Raw genomic sequence first — 22101 nt, 5'->3', positions numbered from 1 at the left:
GACGCTCTCATACATCCGCACGCTGACGCTCTCATACCTCCGCACGCTGACGCACTCATACCTCCGCACACTGACGCACTCATACATCCATGCGTCCACACGCTGACGCTCTCATACATCCGCACATACCTATACCCATACATGCAGACAGCCGTACACTTATACACATATATATATATATATATATATATATATATATACACATACAGCTGTACAAATATAGTCACACACTCATACACATAGCCACATACTTACACACAGCCACACACCTATACCCATATATGCACACAGCCACACACCTATACACACGCTTATACACACAGCCACACACCAATACCCATATATACACACAGCCACACACTTATACACATATATACGCACAGCCACACACTTATAGATATATATATACTCACAGCCACACACTTATACATATATATACTCACAGCCACACACTTATAAACATATAATCGCACAGCCACACACTTATACACATATATATGCACAGCCACACACTTATACACATATATACTCACAGCCACACACTTATACATACAGTACATGTACACTTATAGATGGTGCCTCCCTTACCTTAACACATCACAATTACATGGCAGCATATCACAATGTTCAGTATTCACTACAGGCACAGCAGCTCAGAGCCATTCCTCCCCTCAGTTTCCCACATTGCACGGAAGGCAGCAGTGACCCGTGTAGCCACGCCCCCTGATCAGACTCCTCTATAGTTTCACTTTCACAGCTGTGCTGACACTGACCGTAGTATGCTGTGCTCTGCCTGCCCAAATGCCCCTAGGATTTTCCGATGCCCTAGGCCAGGCATTCCCAACCACGGTCCTCAAGGCACACTAACAGTGCAGGTTTTAGTGATATCTAGGCCTCAGCACAGGTGACTTAATTAGTAGCTCAGTTATTTTGATTTAACCATCTGTGCTGCAGCCTAGATATCACTAAAACCTGCACTGTTGGTGTGCCTCGAGGACCGTGGTTGGGAATGCCTGCCCTAGGCAGTTGCCTATAGCTAGGGCCGGGTCTCCGGAGCATATGACGGGCGCTGACAGTGGGCATGTGTCCTGTGCCTCCTGCCCGGCACTCGCACCATAGTAACCCACCCACACCCAAAATACTGTCAGCAGCAAGGGGCAGTACAGGTGGCCGGTGACCTCCCGGCTCTTGGAGCACATTAGTGTCAGGTAGAGGAGTATAGAGCGAGAGATAGGGTCACAGAGGATCCCCAGTAGCTGCTGTGGGCTGGCGTCCGGTTCTCATGCCCCCGCAGGTAGTGGAAGTCCTTGCGGCAGAAGACCAGGAAGCCAGTCACTGCAGCTCCAGCGGGTTACACAGATCAGGCTACCCGCCGGCGAACTGCAGTCTTTGCACCGGGCCCAGTGAGCGCATGAATCACTAGTGAACAGCGCTGCTGGGAGCCCGGCCCGGGAACACTCTGCCTAGGTTGTCACCGCTGAGAGGCAGTCGTGATGGGGACAGGGGCGACTAGCTGGCCGCTCTGTCTTCCTGTCAGATGTCCTGTGCTACTGTGTGGCAGCTTCTTCAGTTTCAGCAGTAACAGGGCGGCTGGCCAGGCAGCAACGTACCCATGCCCGCTCTACAGCAATGACACAGTCACATAGAGTAGAAGAGCACATTTGAATTTGCTGCCCCATCTGTCATTGCGGCATACACATGAATAAATTAACTGACGTCATCTAAACTGCCTGGCCACGCTCACAGCATATACGGATGTAATATATTTTTACTGACACGACACCATAACTAAAAAAAGACCCAGAGAGCATCCACTCAGTCCCAAAACACCCCCCAATCATTTTGTATAATACACATAGAGCTAATTATTTTTATAATCACAAAATAAATGAGCTATGTGAGGAGTGATCAGCCATATTGCTCCACTCAAGTGAAGCTACTCTCTGTACACCCCCTGTTGGCGGCCACTGCGCAGCCGCAACAAATTGAAAAGCCCTATCTTTAAAATGGGGCATATTTTACTAAATAAAAAAAAAACTATAACTTTCTGAAAAACCTTAACCCCAAAAGCCACTACACTGGGACATGCTCTATCAAATAAAACAAACCCCAAGTCTTAATTCGTCCGCTATCCTGAGCTATGCCTTCCCAAAAAACTTTCCATAGACTATATGGGAAAACCATCCCCAAAAGCCAACCAGGAAGTCGCAGAAAAAAACTGACAGTTGAAACTTTAGGTTACTCCCAATTCCTCATTATTATTTTGCCCTGAAATTTGGCATGCAGCACCGGGTGACGATTCTACGCGTCCATGCCAAATTTCAGCTCGGTACGTCCAATCACTTTTGAGGTGTAGCCCCTCAAACACCATGCCCCCATCTCAGAAGTTCCCTATGGGAGAATTCCGTTTGTTCGATTCAGCCCTTATAATAAATATATATATATATATATATATATAGAAGGTAACAAAGCAGGCGGCACTCCAAGGCTGTGGTAGATTAAAGTGTATTTACACACAAAACATAGTCCAACGTTTCGGGGTCCAAGCGCCCCTTTGTCAAGGTGAACAGTGAATACAAGTGATAAAATTCATACCTTATGTAGACGAAGAAAGCCCGCCAGGTGCCCCGTTCACGCCCGCCCGGCCGTTTGCATTGCGTCCCTCCGTCCGTCTCTGAATGATGACGTCATGCATGGTGCGACTCCGTCCGTGCGTTGTTGTCCAGGTTACATGACGCTAGGAGCGGCCGGGCTGCGGCGTGAATGGAAGAAAACAGATAGTGTCATAATAATAACATTACAGAACCCCATTCCGAATTGAAAAATACTGTAGTTAAAGGAATATATAAGTGCAATAAAATTGATCAAGGTGATATCTGCAGAAGCTCCCGCACTCAGGCGATGCATATGAACGAAAAGAATGTGTTTGAAAAAAATATTTTGGAACAAAAAAGATGTTAAGACATATAGACGGAGGGACGCCTGCTTTGTTACCTTCTATCCAATTCCCACCTGGGAGGGCACCCAAGCATGTAATCCGGGAAGAGGAGTGCCGGTCCTTTCTTTGCTTCTATAACATTTGGGTGATATTGGCAGCTTGACTCCCAATACCCCATCTCGGGTCAGGGCACCCTCAAACAGACACTAAAGCATACCTTTGCTTGATGAGTGATTCCTCTGGCCAGGAGTGAACATCTTTTGCACAGCATTACAGCACTTTTTTTGCACTTGCACTTTGCACCAGCACTTTTGCACTAAGGACTTATGGAGTCGGTAGTCACTGATGACTCCCCGGGCTGCAGAGGGATGTACCCCACGCTGGGAGAGTCTTTCAGCTACACAGATGATGACGCGGAACGGCTCCGGTTCAAGGAACAACTGGACCCCCATGGCACCACTGGTGGTATTGAGGACGTATACCATCAGCTTCTCAAATTGAAACGAAAAGAAATAGACTTCCTGCTGCACGGGATCTCTTTGTCGGAATATCACAGACAAAAAATGATCCCCCGGGGCTTTCGTGTCAGGAACGTTCCTACAATAGGCAGACACAGCCCGGAATTTTGTAGGAAATGGGTAGGGATCCTAAACAAATGTAGTTTAGATCTCATGTTGCTTGTTGTGGAAGAAGCAGGTAAGGAGCTCAGTGGGACACGAGATAAAATACAGGCCATGGAGACCGTGCACAAACCGATTTTACAGAGTGATGCAAATAAGGAATGGCTAACCAAGTTGCAGCACCAGATAGAACGATACAAGGGAGATCTGATAAAATTCAAGAAAAATAAACAACACACGGTGAAGGAGGACTACGACACCAATCGGGTATACCGATGGCTGATGGGTGAGAATACACCATCTTCGGGCGCATATAATCACAGAAGCAGGCACAGCTGGCGCAAGAGAAGGGAAATGCAACAGAGCACAGCCGGCACCTCCAACAGCGACAGCGAATTCGGCCCTTGTGACTCCGAAGGACCCGTGAGGGAATCCAGCATCCCTTTAGGGACCCCAACAGCATCCCAAGCAGAAAAAGGGCGAAGAGGCAGGCCACCCGCAGGGGCGGCCAATGCACGCGGAACCAGAGGCACTTCGGCAAACAAGAAACGTTGATATATAACCTTTCCAAAAGAACACTAACTGAAGCCGAACAGAGTGTTTTGGAAAAGGGCCTCTCATTCGTTCCCACTAGCACCTTCAATGACTTTAGATGGCACATTGCGTTACACCACTATGCCCGGAAACTCAGACGCCAGGAGTTCTTTCAAAACTCACAAGGAACTGAACCTCCACCCAGCAGCTTGGATCATTTACATAAAAGCTTCTTGAATAAACGGGCAGCATCCACCTTTGACCCCACGTCCACCAATGCTTCCATTAAAGCTTTCACCAGATTACTGGACGATTCTGTTCACAAGTTCAATAATGCAGGGGCAACTGTCCCCATACATCATAATTTATCCAAAGCGGAAAAAGCAGCATTAAAACAATTGAGTAACTACAGGGACATAGTCATACGTCCTGCGGACAAGGGGGGAGGGGTGGTGGTTCTGGACCTGGATTACTATGTAGAGGAAATACGGAACCAATTATCAGATCCTGAGGTATATGAGGAGTTGCCCCGCGACCCTACTCTCGAATACCAGAAAGCACTAAAAAGCACTTTAGACTCAGCTAAAGAGAATGGGAAATTAACCACTAAACTACACAAGGCACTTTTTCAGGAACATCCCTTAGTGCCGGTATTCTTCACGGTTCCCAAACTACATAAAAATCCACAAACCCCACCAGGCAGACCCATCATTGCTGCCAGGGAATCAATATTCCAGCCTGTTTCAGTCTTCTTGGACAGTATACTGCAACCTCTGGTCTTGAAGCACAAGCACTTTATAAAAGACACCACAAGTTTCCTCAACCGACTAAGGGGGATACAACAGATACCAGAGGGTACCCTCATGTGTGTGGTAGATGTAGTCAGTCTCTACACTAACATCCCACATGAGGCAGGACTATCGGCGATGGAGTCATTTTTTAAAAACGAAAACATGGAATCATTGGACATCCCATTATTCATGAATCTCCTCCAGATGACTCTAGAAAGGAATTACTTTCTGTTCAACGGCAGATTCTACCGTCAGAAGACGGGGTGTGCGATGGGGAGCAACGTATCCCCATCGTTCGCCAACGTCTACATGTTCGAGGAGGAAGACAATGTGTTTTTCAAGGATGAAAAGATTGCTCAACATGTGTTGTTTTTCTCACGTTACATAGACGACCTGTTCCTATTGTGGACAGGAGGCGTGGAGAGATTTGAACAACTTATGCATACCACCAACTCCAGACCATCAGGGGTTAAATATACTTACCAGACAAGCACCAACTCAACACATTACTTGGATGTGCTGGTAACAATTGAAGATGGGACTTTACACACAGGGGTATATACCAAACCCACAGATAGGAATACCCTGTTGAAGGCTAATAGCCACCATCCTAAAGCCCTCAAAAAGGGCCTTCCACGTTCGCAGATGATAAGGGTTTCACGTCTGGTCAGCGACCGTGACAAGTTGGAGAGGGAATTGGACAAGATGGTCACGAAATTTGCGGAGCGAGGATATAACCACCCATTACTGATTAAACAGAAACAGGAAGTAATGCAGTTATCTAGGGAATCTCTCTTGCATCCCAGTGACCGTCCAAAAAGGTCAGTCATCCCGTTCATCTCCAGGTTTAACACCACCAGTCAGGTCGTACAGAGGGCATCGAGAGCTTTATGGCCCATCATAGCGTCTGACCAATCACTTCCAATGTTCAGGGGGGTACGACCAATGATGTGTTTTTCAAGGGGCAGAAGCATCAAGGATGCGATAGTCCACTCTGACATCACTGGGTTCCAGGATACGAGACATCAAAAACAGACCCCTGGTATGTTCCTGGGCAGACCACCTGGATGCTATAAGTGCATTAAGTGTACTACCTGTGAAAACATGATTACAGGTTCCAACTTCACCAACACCCAGCGAGAGAAGACCTACAGGATCAATTTTGTGCTTACCTGCACTATGACCCACATAGTGTATCTTATTAAATGCCCGTGCGGACTCAACTAAGTGGGCAAATCAATCAGAACTCTGAGAGAGAGGATGGCTCTCCATCGCTCGGCCATCAAGCAGGCTCTGACGGGTAAGGAGTCGGAGCAACCGGTAGCAAGGCACTTCGCGACAGCTCGTCACACCATGAATGATCTGCGACACATGATCATCGATCATGTCCCCAAACATATTAGAGGAGGGGACAGAGATGGTAGCCTCTTGCGTCTAGAGACTAAATGGATTTTTGAGTTGAATACCGTCAGCCCTCATGGACTGAACGAAAAACTGAGCTGGAACATCTTCAAATAAAATAACAGATGTCTCAAACAAGTGACTCTAGTATACAGTGCCAAGACAATACATAGTTGTACGGAACTAGATAGTTTCGAATTCAGCACTTTCATTAACAATTATTTTCCCTTGCCTTGATGAAGGTGATATCTGAGAATTTCCATTCTATATTAGCCAACACATCCTTTATTCGTAAACAGGATAGAGTCCCATTACTGATGTCCACATCATTAACCCTTGACATGTATAGCTTTAGCCTCTAGCTTGGCTGTCCGTGTACAAAACACTGGATATTCCTTATTGCAGGATCTGAGCCCAGCGAGTAGACAGGGGTCTCTAAGCCACCCTCCGCAATGTCTAAATGTCTTAACATCTTTTTTGTTCCAAAATATTTTTTTCAAACACATTCTTTTCGTTCATATGCATCGCCTGAGTGCGGGAGCTTCTGCAGATATCACCTTGATCAATTTTATTGCACTTATATATTCCTTTAACTACAGTATTTTTCAATTCGGTATGGGGTTCTGTAATGTTATTATTATGACACTATCTGTTTTCTTCCATTCACGCCGCAGCCCGGCCGCTCCTAGCGTCATGTAACCTGGACAACAACGCACGGACGGAGTCGCACCATGCATGACGTCATCATTCAGAGACGGACGGAGGGACGCAATGCAAACGGCCGGGCGGGCGTGAACGGGGCACCTGGCGGGCTTTCTTCGTCTACATAAGGTATGAATTTTATCACTTGTATTCACTGTTCACCTTGACAAAGGGGCGCTTGGACCCCGAAACGTTGGACTATGTTTTGTGTGTAAATACACTTTAATCTACCACAGCCTTGGAGTGCCGCCTGCTTTGTTACCTTCTATCCAATTCCCACCTGGGAGGGCACCCAAGCATGTAATCCGGGAAGAGGAGTGCCGGTCCTTTCTTTGCTTCTATATATATATATATATATATATATATATATATATACACACAGTATATATATATTTTTTAATATATATTATTTTATATTTCTTTTGCATGCAGGGTAAACAATGACTGCTTTACATGTAGCCTACAAATGCACAAACAGCTTTATTTTTACATTGCACTTAAGATTTGAGTTTGGACATGCCATTTTCATTAATACATCTCTCTGCACATTTTACATCTGCACCACCTGCAGTGCAACAAGATTTAGGAGGTAATTCCAAGTTGATCGCAGCAGGAATTTTGTTAGCAGTTGGGCAAAACCATGTGTACTGCAGGGGAGGCAGATATAACATGTGCAGAGAGAGTTAGATTTGGGTGGGGTGTGTTCAAACTGAAATCTAAATTGCAGTGTAAAAATACCCTGCACAGAAACAAAATAACCCACCCAAATCTAACTCTTTCTGCACATGTTATATCTGCCTCCCCTGCAGTACACATGGTTTTGCCCAACTGCTAACAAAATTCCTGCTGCGATCAACTTGGAATTACCCCCTTAACCAGGTACAAAGTTATTTGCTTTGTTTTATTTGATCCTACAGATGTAGCAGTGCTCAAATTGGCCACTGAGCATCCTAGGGCCTAATTTAGAGTTGATCGCAGCAGCAAATTTGTTAGCAGTTGAGCAAAACCATGTGCACTACAGGGGGGGCAGATATAACATGTGCAGAGAGAGTTACAGTAGATTTGTGTGGGGTGTGTTCAAACTGAAATCTAAATTGCAGTGTAAAAATAAAGAAGACAGTATTTACCCTGCACAGAAACAAAATAACCCACCCAAATCTAACTCTCTCTGCAAATGTTATATCTGCCACACCTGCAGTGCACATGGGGGGTAATTCTGAGTTGATCGCAGCAGGAACTTTGTTAGCAGTTGGGCAAAACCATGTGCACTGCAGGGGAGGCAGATATAACATGTGCATTGAGAGTTAGATTTGGGTGGGGTGTGTACAATCTGCAATCTAAATTGCAGTGTAAAAATAAAGCAGCCAGTATTTACCCTGCAGAGAAACAAAATAACCCACCCAAATCTAACTCTCTCTGCACATGTTATATCTGCCCCCCCCTGCAGTGCACATGGTTTTGCCCAACTGCTAACAAAATTCCTGCTGCGATCAACTCAGAATTACCCCCATAGTTTTGCCCAACTGCGAACAAATTTGTTGCTGCGATCAGCTCTGAATTACCCCCCTAGACATAGCAAAGCTGGCATGGCTAGCGTACCTGGGCATGCGCAACTATAGGAAATACATGGGGGGCTGCAACTAGTCGCAGCCCGGTTTATTAAGTTGCAGGCATGGAACGCAATGTGTGCCCGTGTGGCCATGCTGCAGGTGCAATGAGCGTGGCTACATCTGTAACTCAGAATCAGTCCCTGTATGTTTAGAATACATTTCAGACACAGGTCAAGATGTGAATATAAAATCACTCTACCAAATGAGACAGTATATTTATGGATTTCAGTGTGTTTTTTTCTTTTTGGTGTATCAGTACTCCTACTTAGGGCCTGATTCATGTCTGTATGCAATAGGCAATTATCACACAGCAGAGTGAGCAGGTGCTGCGATCGCAATGCAGATGCACCAAGGTGCCGCTGCGATCTTGCTCTCAATGAGGATTTCATGGAAAAGTGATTGACAGGAAGTGACCGTTAATGGGGAGACATCGGATAGTAATGGCAGTAACACAGACGTGTCAAGGACGTTTTTGGGGCATGTATCTGCATTCAGCTGCGATCATGTATGCGATGAAACATGGCGCCAGTGTCGCTACTGGTGCGGCTAGTCTGCGTAGCCTTAGGGCAACCCTTAACCTTGATGTTCCTAATTTTTGTGTTTAGGCTACAAATGTGCGATTGCGAATAAGTTTGCGTTCACTCCAGTTGGCGTCTTTCATTCCTCAGTAGCAGCTTCACTTGCTAACCTTAGCAGCTCCGTAGCCTAGAAAATTGCAATTGCATACAAACATGAATTAGCCCCTTAGACGCGACCCTTCAGCATATGATCACATCCCCGAAGGATGCAATCGCATGGTGATTGACAGGTGATGGGTGTCCATGGCAGGCGATGTGGCATTGGAGGGGAGGAGAGCTGGAAATGCAAGTGTGCCATGACTGTTTTCGGGGGGGGGGGGGGGGGGGAATGACTATGCCTGCGCTTTCTGCTAGTGGAAACAGCCTACAGAACCATGCTGCGTAGGCAGGGGTCTACCACTATTCAAGATGATCACAATTGAATTGCAATCGCATCATGGGTCACAGCCACACATGCTGGGCGGCCTTGCCCTGTGCTGAGCAGTCCCCAGAATGTGAGTAGTATGGTTGCAGATTTTGCTGCAATAGCAAAATCTGCGACCAACTCTGAATATAACCCCCTTGGTACTTTGCTAGTAACACTCTGATACCGGCCAACATCCTGCTCTGCAAACTGAACAGTGAGGTGTGAAGATTGTTTCACACTGTTTTTAATACGTTTAGAACTTTTAAATCACCTTTAATTATTATCTTTTATTATTTAAATGCCATAGATGTACTGCAGTGTATAAAGCTACCAATTTAGTACCATAATTCATTATATGACTTCACTGGCCTTGTGAGTTGCCATGGAGACAACGTCAATTCATTCAGGTTTCATTTAGGTCCCTTTTGCAGCAAGATTTCTTAAACGTTACTTTCAAGGTAGACGTATAGAATTTACAATCTCATTGCAGTAGACTACAATGACATCTACCTATTTTCCATGAGGGGCTATAATAGCTTATATGTAATTGGATGTGCTTACCGTTTGTATTTCTTCTAGCTCCTTACACACAGACTGGACTGATGGAATGCTGGAACACTGGTTCTGGGAAAGATGTGCATGTCTGAAAAGAGATGGCAAAGAGTGTTTTCCTTAGTTGTTAGCAAACTATAGTGGATTGAAGATGTCCATGATCTACAATTATTCTGCATACTTAGAGTTTAGTGAACAAAGACATGGCCTTCAGTGGTTCAGTTGAAGAATCATCACATTATGGGGGTTATTCCGAGTTGATTGCTAGCTGAAAATGTTCGCAGCGCAGCGATCTGGCTAAAAATCGGCACTTCTGCACAAGCGTATTGTGCGCAGTGCGCTGCGCGCGACGTACTTTCACAAAAGCCGATGCAGTTTCACACAAGGTCTAGCGATGATTTTCAGTCGCGCTGCTGATCGGTGAGTGATGGACAGGAATGGGGCATTTCTGGGAGGTAACTGACCATTTTCAGGGAGTGTGCTGAAAAACGCAGGCGTGTCAGATACAAACGCAGGCGTGCCTGGTGAAACGGGGGAGTGGCTGGCCGAACGCAGGACGTGTTTGTAACGTCAAAGCAGGAACTAAACAGTCTGAAGTGATCGCTAGCTAGCAGTAAGTCTATAGCTACTCTGAAACTGCACAATCTTTTTTTGTAGCAATGCTGCGATCCTTTCGTTCGCACTTCTTCTAAGCTAAGATACACTCCCAGAGGGCGGCGGCCTAGCGTTTGCACTGCTGCTAAAGGCAGCTAGCGAGCGATCAACTCGGAATGAGGGCCTATGTGCGATCACCTTGTTTTGGGCTCAGATTTTTTCTCATGTGTAGCAACTTGCGTCAATACCAAGGGTCCTTTGCAGTATGCTGTGCTGCGGTAATGGTCACTTTTCCTTCTCAGCATTACTGAAATTGTAGTGTTATGAAAATCTTTCAAACATCTTAGATGTATAGGTTCTTTTTTTGATGCCACAATTTTCCTGCATTAGTGTGACAGGAGCATCAGCTCATATTTTGAACAGAAAAAAATCTTTAAGTAATAATTGCTCTCATCTAGAAATTAGCTTCTAAGAAAGAGAAGCACATACCCAATGACAGTCATGAGTTCTTGCCTTCTCTTCCAGATTGTAGCTCTTCCAGGATACCGGGAATCTAGACATCCCTCACATATTCACTTCTGTACAGAAGTGGGAGGGGCCATGATAACAGTTTAGCGAGAATTGTGTGATTGTGGTCCATGCCTCCTATTACAAATTGTCTTGAAAATTATGCCCCTGGGATCTCCCCATTCAAGATCTCCAAGTGGGAAGTGTCACAAAGTCTGCATTTATATAGTCAAGCTTAAAAACCATGAATCAATTTCTGCTATGGGCATCTAGGGGTTTGAACTCCATCGAATGTTTTGTGGACAGATTGTCCAAGAGGCCTCCACAAGGCGGTTGAGAAATATGACTTTTTGTCCCCGTTCTCTTTCACTTATTGTCAAACACAACATTACGTAAGTCAAGTTACTGTATTCTTAATTGTTCGGATCAGGATTGGAACAAGTCATTTGACACATTTTTATCCTATCCTCCACCTGAGTACAAAGCAACTCTAGACACTATAACGTGCTACATACTGTAATTGATTATGACGCAATACAATCTTAGTTGCCCCAGTGTCGCCAGCATTTTCCTGACATTACAGTTGACGTTGTTAAAGAATCTGTCTGACTCTTGTTGTATCATTCCTGCCAGTTCATATAGGGAGTTACTCATGAGCATTCACCACAGAACATATATTAGCCCTCATCGAAGCTATGTGATGGGTTCTTCCTCCTCGCATAGATGCCCTCGATGTTACGAGGAAAATGCAGACCTATATCACTGTCTGTGGTCTTGTCCAAGAGTTAGGACCTTTTGTCTTAGAGTTTACAGATATGCCCTATATAATTTAGTCGAGTATTTGCCTATTACCCCTGAATGGACTATTCTGGGTGTTCTTCCCCAGGGTTGTCGCAAACTATTATTGATTTTGAGCTTGGCGGCAAAAAAGACTATTCTACAAGTCTGGACTCATCCAGAAACACCTCCATTTTCTCTATTTAAAGAAAAAGTGTTTTAGCTATTTTGAATGGATTGGATTGAAGTGTTCTTGGAAAAGGAATCTAGAGTAGCCAAGTTTTTCAGACTCTGGGAAAGCTATATTTCAATCCTCCCCATCCAGACTAAACAATTGCTTATTAAATTTTCTCATCCACTTCATGGTACCTAACAAGGTTGGTGCATAATGATCCGCCGATATAAGTTGGATGCTTACCTTGGGGTCACTCGGCAAGTCCTACATCTTACAGTGCATTCAAAAAGTATTCACAGCGCTTCACTTTTTCCGCATTTTGTTACGTTACAGCCTTATTCCAAAATGGAATAAATTAATTTTTTTACTGCTTACATTGGTGTCACTCGGCATGTCCTACATCTTACAGTGCATCCGAAAAGTATTCACAGCGCTTCACTTTTTCCACATTTTGTTACGTTACAGCCTTATTCCAAAATGGAATAAATTTATTTTTTTACTCAAAATTCTACACACAATGGGGGTCATTCCGAGTTGATCGTAGCTGTGCTAAATTTTGCACAGCTACGATCGTTAACACAGACATGCAGGGGGATGCCCAGCACAGGGCTAGTCTGCCCCGCATGTCAGTGCTGGCCCCGCCGCACAAATACAAAAGCATCGCAAAGAGGCGATGCCTTTGTATTTGAGGAGTAACTCCCGGCCAGCGCAACTCCTGCGGCTGGCCGGGAATTGCTCGTCGCTCCCACTGGCAGCAGTGACTGCGTGAGACGTCACGCAGCCACCGCGGCCCGTCCCCCCCAACGGTCCGGCCACGCCTGCATTGGCCGGACCGCTCCCCCTAAACGGCAGCTTAACACCGCCGTTCAGCCCCCTCCAGCCTAGCGACCGCCTCTGTCTCAGAGGCGATCGCTAGGCAACAAAAGCTGCCATGTGCCGGCGCACTGCGGCGCCGGTGCATGCGCAGTTCCGACCCGATCGCTACACTGCGACAAACTGCAGCGAGCGATCGTGTCAGAATGACCCCAAATGTCCCATAATAGGGGTAATCCAGTTGATCGCAGCAGCAAATTTGTTAGCAGTTGGGTAAAACCATGTGCACTGCAGGTGTGGCAGATATAACATTTGCAGAGAGAGTTAGATTTGGGTGGGTTATTTTGTTTCTGTGCAGGGTAAATACTGTCTTCTTTATTTTTACACTGCAATTTAGATTTCAGTTTGAACACACCCCACACAAATCTACTGTAACTCTCTCTGCACATGTTATATCTGCCCCCCCTGTAGTGCACATGGTTTTGCTTAACTGCTAACAAATTTGCTGCTGCGATCAACTCTAAATTAGGCCCTAGGATGCTCAGTGGCCAATTTGAGCACTGCTACATCTGTAGGATCAAATCAAACAAAGCAAATAACTTTGTACCTGGTTAAGGGGGTAATTCCAAGTTGATCGCAGCAGGAATTTTGTTAGCAGTTGGGCAAAACCATGTGTACTGCAGGGGAGGCAGATATAACATGTGCAGAAAGAGTTAGATTTGGGTGGGTTATTTTGTTTCTGTGCAGGGTATTTTTACACTGCAATTTAGATTTCAGTTTGAACACACTCCACCCAAATCTAACTCTCTCTGCAGATGTTATATCTGCACCTCCTGCAGTGCACATGGTTTTGCCCAACTGCTAACAAATTTGCTACTGCGATTAACTCTGAATTACTGTAGGCCCAATGACAATGTGAAAAAAGTTTTTTTGAAATTTTTGCAAATTTATTAAAATTAAAAAAACTAAGAAATCATATGTACATAAGTATTCACAGCCTTTTCCATGAAGCTCAAAGCTGAGCTCAGGTGCATCCTGTTTCCACTGATCATCCTTGAGATATTCCTACAGCTTAATTGGAGTCCACCTGTGGTAAATTCAGTTAATTGGACATGATTTGGGCACATACCTCTCTATATAAGGTCCCACACTTGACAATGCATGTCTGAGCATAAAACAAGTATGAAGTCAAAGGAATTGTCTGTATCCCTCCGAGGCAGGATTGTCTCAAGGCACAAATCTGGGGAAGGGTACAGAAAAATATCTGCTGCATTGAAGGTCCCAATGAGAACAGTGGCCTCCATCATCCGTAAATGGAAGAAGTTCGGAACCACCAGGACTCTTCCTAGAGCTGGCCGGTCATCTAAACTGAGCGATCAGAAAGAAAGAAAGAAGGTGCCTAGTCAGGGAGGTGACCAAGAACCCAATGGTCACTCTGTCAGAGCTACACCATTCCTCTGTGGAGAGAGGAGAACCTTCCAAAAGGACAAGCATCTCTGCAGCAATCCACCTGTATGGTAGAGTGGCCAGACAGAAGCCACTCCTTGGCAGCCCACCTGGAGTTTGCCAAAATGCACCTGAAGGACTCTCAGACCATAAGAAACAAAATTCTCTGGTCTGATGAGATAAAGATTGAACTCTTTGGCGTGAATGCCAGGCATCATGTTTGGAGGAAACCAGGCACCGCTCATCACCAGGCTAATACCATCCCTACAGTGAAGCATAGTGGTGGCAGCATAATGCTGTGGGAAAGTTTTCAGTCGCAGGAACTGGGAGACTAGTCAGGATAGAGAGAAAGATGAATGCAGCAATGTACAGAGACATCCTGGATGAAATCCTGCTCCAGAGCGCTCTTGACCTCAGACTGGGGCAGCAGTTCATCTTTCAGCAGGACAACGACCCTAGGCACACAGCCTAGTGGCTTCAGGACAACTCTGTGAATGTCCTTGAGTGTCCCAGCCAGAGCCCAGACTTGAATCCGATTAAACATCTCTGGAGAGATCTGAAAATGGCTGTGTACCAACGCTTCCTATCCAACCTGATGGAGCTTGAAAGGTGCTGCAAAGAGGAATGGGCTTTAATAGCTGCCAAATGTGCATCAACAAAGTATTGAGCAAAGTCTGTGAATACTTATGTACATGTGATTTCTTAGATTTTTATTTTTAATACATTTGCAAAAATCTAAAAAAAACTCTTTTCACATTGTCATTATGGGGTATTGTGTGTAGAATTTTGAGGGAAAAATTAATTTATTCCAGTTTGGAATAAGGCTGTAACATAACAAAATGTGGAAAAAGTGAAGCGCTGTGAATACTTTCCGGATGCACTGTATATTCATATCTGATTTTACTTCATGTGTATATTGTTTACTTGTAAATACTATATTTATTATACTGAATACACCTATTTATTATTCTCACTCATGTAACAAAGGTCATTGATATTATTTTGTATTAAGCTTCAGAGTCATCAATAAAAATATATTTTTTTTAAGTTTACATAAGAGATGACTTAGAAGTCCCTGCTGTTAACACATGCACATTTTAAATATACAAATGCAGTTTTGCTTTATATCAATGTGCACTAATGTCTCCACGCTGCAGGAAGTAAGGCAAATGATTGGTACAGCTTAATGCCAAGACATAATTATTGAGCAGCAGAAACCCACTGGGACGGAGGAGACACGCTGACTGCGGCTGATCCAGAACCGGAAGTGACACGTGCACGCGTGGAGATGCCGGGAGCTGGACGGAGGGTGCAGGGTGCCATGGGGCCAATCAGAGGAGCAGGGAACAGGACTGAGGAGTGGGGGAGCCGGACTGAGGTGCAGAGAGCCGGACGTGGGTTTAGAGAGCCGGACAGTGGTGAGGAGGTGCCGATCTCCCCTTACCTCCCCCCGATCCCAGAGGTGCCACTGCAGGGGTTGAATCTGCTGGGAGTCTGCTGCCAGGGCACATCTGCTGGGAGCCTGCTGCAGGGGTGCATCTGCTGGGAGCCTGCTGCAGGGGTGCATGTGCTGGGAGCCAGGAGCAAAGACCAGGAAGGTGTTGCCGGATACAGGGGCTGGACAAAGGTGCTGGGTACATGTGCAGGACGGAAAGTCGTGAGTCGGGTGCATGTGCTGGTTGAAGATAGCAGTGACCAGTGAGCAGGTGCTGCAGTAGGAGGTCCAGACACTCACAGGACACCGGGTACTGCAGCAGGAGGTCCAGACAGATCCAGACTACACCAGGACATGTGAGTATCATTAGCATTACTGTGTGACTTTTTTGCATTGATAACTATTACACATTGTATTACTAATTACAGTTCTGTTGTTGCATATTGTTTCTTTTCGCAGCTAGGCTATAGTACTGTATTGTATTGCATAGTTTGTATTGTTTTTCTGAAGGTAAAAAGGAGTAGAGCTTTCAAACAACACGGGTGGGGCCGTGATTGAGAATCTCACTAAGTGCATGTCGTGCAAGATATATGCACACCTGGAGCAACCATCCCAGTGTGAGTACAGTGTGAGTGATCGGCTGCCCTGGAAGCCTAAGTAACTGATCTAGAGCGGACCGTTACACGACTGAGGAGTATTCACAGTCTCAAGCAAAGTTTAGATAGAATGGTGGAGGAGTTGCGGGGCAGAACACTGGTAGACGGGGATGATCAGGTAGACAGCTGGGTCACAGTTAGAAGGAAGAAGAAGACGGAGAGGGGGAGACAGGACATCACCGATCTGCAAAGCCCCAACAATTTCGCCCAATTGGACAAATATTCTGAGGATGGCAGTGAGGAAATGACAGAACCTGAGAAGACTGTTCCCTCTAGCAACCAGAGGAGCGGTCCCACAGGTACAGATGGGAAAAAAGATAGTGAGGTATGTACCTAGTCAGATTGTGGTGGTAGGGGATTCTATTATCAGGAGGACAGACAGGGCAATCTGCTACCGGGACCGCGATCGCCGTACAGTCTGTTGTCTTTGGGGTGCTCGGGTACGGCACATTGCGGACTGGGTAGATTGTTGGGAGGGGCTGGTAAAGACCTGGTGGTCTTGGTGCATGTTGGCACCAATGACAAAGCTAGTGGTAGGTGGGATGTCCTTAAGACTATAGGGAATTAGGCAAGAAATTAAAAGCAAGGACATCTAAGGTAATATTCTCCAAAATATTACCAGTGCCATGCGCCAGCCCAGGGAGACAGAGGGAGATTAGGGAGGTAAATTTGTGGCTTAGAGACTGGTGTGGGAAGGAGGGGTATGTGTTCTTGGAACAGTGGGCAGACTTCTCAGTCAGGCGCCAACTTTTTTGTCACAATGGATTGCACCTGAATGAGGAGGGGGCTGCCGTGCTGGGGGGCAGGATGGTTAGAAGGTTGGAGGAGCTTTTAAACTAGGCGCATGGGGGGAGGGTTTAACCAGAAGCTACAGGTCAAACAGTGAGAACAGTAAAGAATGGGATAGTGAACCATTTGGGGGTGGAGAAGGGGGGAGCGAAAGATCAGCTGGCAAGGGTATTTGCATGGGTACTGACACTGGAATTACTGACACAGGTATTGCCCAAGATATTCCCAATTTATTACCTAATGCCGATTATAGCTCAACAATACAGTAAACAGAAAATGATGTCCATAGCATAAGGTAAGAAACTAACATGGGGGGGGGGTTTAGAAAGTCTTAAAAGGTCAACTAGAGATAGTAGTGAGGAAGGCTGTATTAAATATGGTAGGGGTGGAAAGGGAGGGAGGAGAATAACAGTCGGTAAGGGTAATTCTAGAAAGGCACTTGTAAATATAGATAACATACCATTAAAACAAACGGGCAAGGAAAATACTAAGCTAAAATGTATGCTTGCGAACGCAAGAAGCCTATCAGGTAAAGTGGGGGAATTGGAATGGCTTGCATCAAAGTCTCAGTATGATATTATAGGTATTACGGAAACATGGTGGGGTGACTCTCATGACTGGGTTGCGAATTTGGAGGGATATTCTCTTTTCAGGAGGCATAGGGCTACCAAAAGGGGAGGAGAGGTATGTCTCTTTGTTAAACCATCTCTAAAACCAAACTTAATAGATGTTATTTACGAGGGGACTGGAGATAACGTGGAGTCGCTATGGGTTAAGATCACAAGTGGGGCACTGAAGCAAAGAAACTAGTCATTGGCACATGCTATAAGCAACCAGATATTAGCACACATGAGGAGGAACAACTCCTACAGCAAACTGAAAAAGCTGCGGGAATGGGGGACATCCTAGTGTTAGGGGATTTTAACTATCCTGATATAAATTGGAGTAACGATTCATGTGTAAAAACTAGGAGTAGCAGGTTCTTAAATACATTAAAAGATCAATTAATCGAGGACCCAACTAGAGGTAAAACTATTTTGGACCTAGTAATTTACCAATAATGTGGACATTATATCAAACATTAGTTTGGGGAGACCTTGGGAAACAGTGATCACTATATGATCACATTCGACATCAGTTTCAAGAAACATACCTATAAGGGATCCACCAAAACATTTAACTTTAGAAAAGCTAACTTCAATATGCTGAGACGGGCACTTTATCGACATTGACTGGGAGGTTTTGTTTCATGGTAAAGACACAACGGAAATGTGGGATGCTTTAAAAGGGTTGCTTGATAGCAATATTCAAAAATTCATTCCCATGAGCAGTAAACGCAGGAGTACTAAACACAAACCAATGTGGCTTAATAAGGATGTCAAAGAAGCAATGGCTAAAAAGAGGCGTGCTTTCAAAACATTGCTATAGATAGTAAAGCCAATCCTAAAAAGTTTTATAAATACATAAACAGCAAAAGGTTAAAGAAGTAGAACATAGGCCCATTAAAAGATGAATTTGGAGCTTTGATAAACGATGACAAAATAAAAGCAGAAATACTGAACAATTTTTTTTTCATCAGTATTCACCAGGGAGAATCAGACGGTGAAAGAAGTGCATAGTGATAGTGAAGGTAATAACTCTTAGCTTGATGCTCGCTTAAGTAAGGAAGTAGTCCTGGAGAGACTAAGCAACATAAAAATTAATAAATCACCAGGCCTAGATGGTTTTCATCCAAGGGATGGAGCTTAGGTCACAGCTAGCAAAACCCCTATACTTGATCTTCCATAGTTCAATTAGATCAGGCATGGTACCAAAGGATTGGCTCATAGCTGAGGTAGTGTCTTTATTTAAAAAGGGAACTAAAAATAATCCTGGTAACTATAGACCAGTTAGTATAACCTCTATAGTGGGTAAAATATTGGAAGGTATTTTGAGGGATAACATAGAGGATTATCTGCAGGCTACTAAGATTATTAGCAAAAAGTCAGCATGTTTATGTAGGGGACAGATCATACTAACTTAATTAGCTTCTATGAGGAAGTGAGCGAGAATCTTGAACAGGGAAAAGCAGTGGATGTGGTGTATTTAGATTTTGCAAAAGCCTTCGTTGCAGTGCCTCACAGGAGACTGATTATCAAATAAAGGGAACTTGACCTAAGATATACTATTTGTACATGGATAAGTAATTGGCTGGATAACAGAGTACGAGTAGTGGTCAATGGGATGTTCTCCAGCTTGGCAACAGTAGTAAATGATCGTACATGATGTAAGTGAGGTACGATCATTTACTTTGAAGAAACCCTTCATTAGATCTACTATCAAAAATGCACATTCCATATATGAGATTTTTTTGAGGGACTTTAACTCAAAACGTTATCTTTTGTGTTTTTTATACCATCACGTTGCATGATCCCACCTATTCTGGAGGATAACATCTTCACAGTAGTGACCAGAAATTCTATGGAAAATCATCAAGATAAGTATCCATTTATCTCTTTCACCCAAAAACAATAACCTTCTCAGCTGAATCATCAGCTTTAGCTTTTTTCCTATTCCAGCGCCAACTTCCTACACCCATCCACTTCCTATAGACTTTACTGATGGAGCTATTTGTTCCTGTGCAGGAAAGATGAGAATTCTAACTACAGTATATAAAGTAATGTGTAATTGTCAGAGAAGTAACATCATATAGTTAGAATTCTCATATTTCCGAAACAGGATCAAACATCTTCATCAGTAATGTATCTGCTTCCAGTGTAATAGGTTGTGGTTTCTAATCCTGGGTATGACACTTGTAAAATGAGTATATTCAGTATAATAAAGAGGGTGTGATTTGTAAGGTGCGGAAGTCACCAGACTTACCAGTGAGGAAGTCGGCCACTGAAAAGACAGCGGCAGCTATCAATTAACTTAATTCAATGGTGTCACAGAATGGGCGGAGAGGTGCCCCCCTTCAGAGCAGGAGCCCGGCGGCAGATGACTCCGTTGCCTCCCAGAGTTCTGCCTCTGCCTCTGATTACTTCGCTGCCAACTTACATGGCCAGGTCCTCATGCATCTGTGTAAGCTGTTCTTGTAAATTATTCTTTTCAACTTTACACTCCTTGATGGGAAAGAAGAAAAAGAAAGGAAACTTGGATGCAAAAAAATAAAATTTTAACAGAAAACAACTAAAACCAATTTCTTGCATTATCTTGTAATTTGTTTACATCTAGAACTAGAGGTAACATCACATGTTAAGAGTTATCTGTTATATACTGTACTTTGAGAAGTGAATTCCATTTCAGCCTGACATGCATACAAAATCAGATTTTTGATACTCTCTGTTAAATCATACCGCTTTCACATCGCTAAGCCGGTAAGGAACCGGCTTTTGAACACGCTATACCCCTTTCATATTACATTTTGGAGCCGTGCTATTACCGGGTTATTCCCGGGTAAGTGCCTTTCACACTGAACCCGGTTCACCCATTTAAAACAGTGTGATGTCATTTTAAATGGACTTTTCTGTCTCACATTGATGAGGTTTCAAAAGAAATAAAAGGAGGGGCTGGGGAGTGCTCAGTAGTGTAGCAATCATGGCAGACACAGCACATGTCTCTATAGACTTTGTGATAGTCTCAGCTGTACTGCTCTTGGATTTAGCCTGTGAAAGGATATTTGAGCTTCTAACATTCTGCAGCTTGTTCAGCAGCTATGTTAAGAGGAGGCTGCAGTATTTGAGGGAGGCCACCATTCGTTGCCGACAATACCTGCGCGGGAGGAGATCGTTTATATCAGCTTCTGTGACCAGCATACTCAACCTTAACCTCGCTACACAACGAAGATTGTGGGCTAGAGAACGGCAGCATGGGCAAGTTTTTATGCAAAGTGTGCTTAACTTTCAGGATGTTCAGTGGAAGTGTCACTTCAGAATGTCGCGTCAGACATTCACCTACCTTTTGGATTTAATGACCCCAGCACTATCTAGACAGACCACAAACTTCAGGTCAGCAATAGAGCCGAGCAGGAGGCTAGCTATAGCATTGTGGTGGTACACCACTGCAGGTGAATATCGCACAATTGCTTGCCTCTTTGGTGTGGGGATATCTACTGTTTGCACCATTGTACATGAGGTGACCCAAGCACTGGTGGACAACCTATACCACAGATTTATTTCTCTTCCGCCTGACCAGTGTTTGGCTGAAACAATTAAGGGATTTGTGGAGTCTGGATATCCGCAGTGCGCAGGCGCAATTGATGGTATCCACATCACTATAATCGCACCTCATGATAATCCTGCCGACTATTACAACAGAAAGGGATGGCATTCCATTGTTTTACAAGCTGTGGTGGATCATAAGTATTGGTAACAATGTTCTGGCCATTGTGTTTTTTAAATGCTTATTGATTATAACCCCTTTTAAAACTTTATATATTTTTATATTAGCTCAGTGGCGGATCCAGGGGGGGGGGGGGGGGGGGCACTCGGGCCCGTGCCCCCCCTGTCATTTGTGGCAGTTCTTTTTTTTTTTTTTTTATTGGAGAGTAGCAGCCACAGCTCTGCTGCAATCTCCACCTGACAGAGCCGGCGGGCACTAGGGAAGTTGTCCTTGGAGGCTCGGCGGCTGCGTGCTGTTAATGTAGCAGGCTGAGTGCAGCGAAGTGCACCTAGCCTGCTGTGTGCGCAAACTCAATCCCGGAGCCGCGGTAGTCCCAGGAGGCCCAGCGGCTGCGTGCCGCTGCCATACTGTTAATGTAGCAGGCTGGGTGCAGCGGAGTGCACCTAGCCTGCTGAGT

At 44.8% G+C, this 22101-nt stretch overlaps 1 protein-coding gene across 1 annotated transcript in view; it reads right to left on the bottom strand.

The window, feature by feature from the left end:
- The window catches only part of KASH5 (KASH domain containing 5), a 1087213-nt gene that overhangs the window by 438183 nt on the left and 626929 nt on the right, over positions 1 to 22101 (bottom strand). Inside the window, exons 13-14 of the mRNA XM_063942893.1 lie at positions 20361 to 20425; positions 10142 to 10223 (exon numbers count right to left, since the gene is read on the bottom strand). Coding sequence (XP_063798963.1) covers positions 10142 to 10223; positions 20361 to 20425 — 147 coding nt within the window. The remainder of the gene's footprint in view (positions 1 to 10141; positions 10224 to 20360; positions 20426 to 22101) is intronic.

This window comes from Pseudophryne corroboree, chromosome 10 (assembly GCF_028390025.1).
Source record: "Pseudophryne corroboree isolate aPseCor3 chromosome 10, aPseCor3.hap2, whole genome shotgun sequence".
Classification (NCBI taxonomy): Eukaryota; Metazoa; Chordata; class Amphibia; order Anura; family Myobatrachidae; genus Pseudophryne; species Pseudophryne corroboree.
Note: the sequence above shows the minus strand (reverse complement) of the source record. Positions and strands in the feature narration are given on the sequence as shown.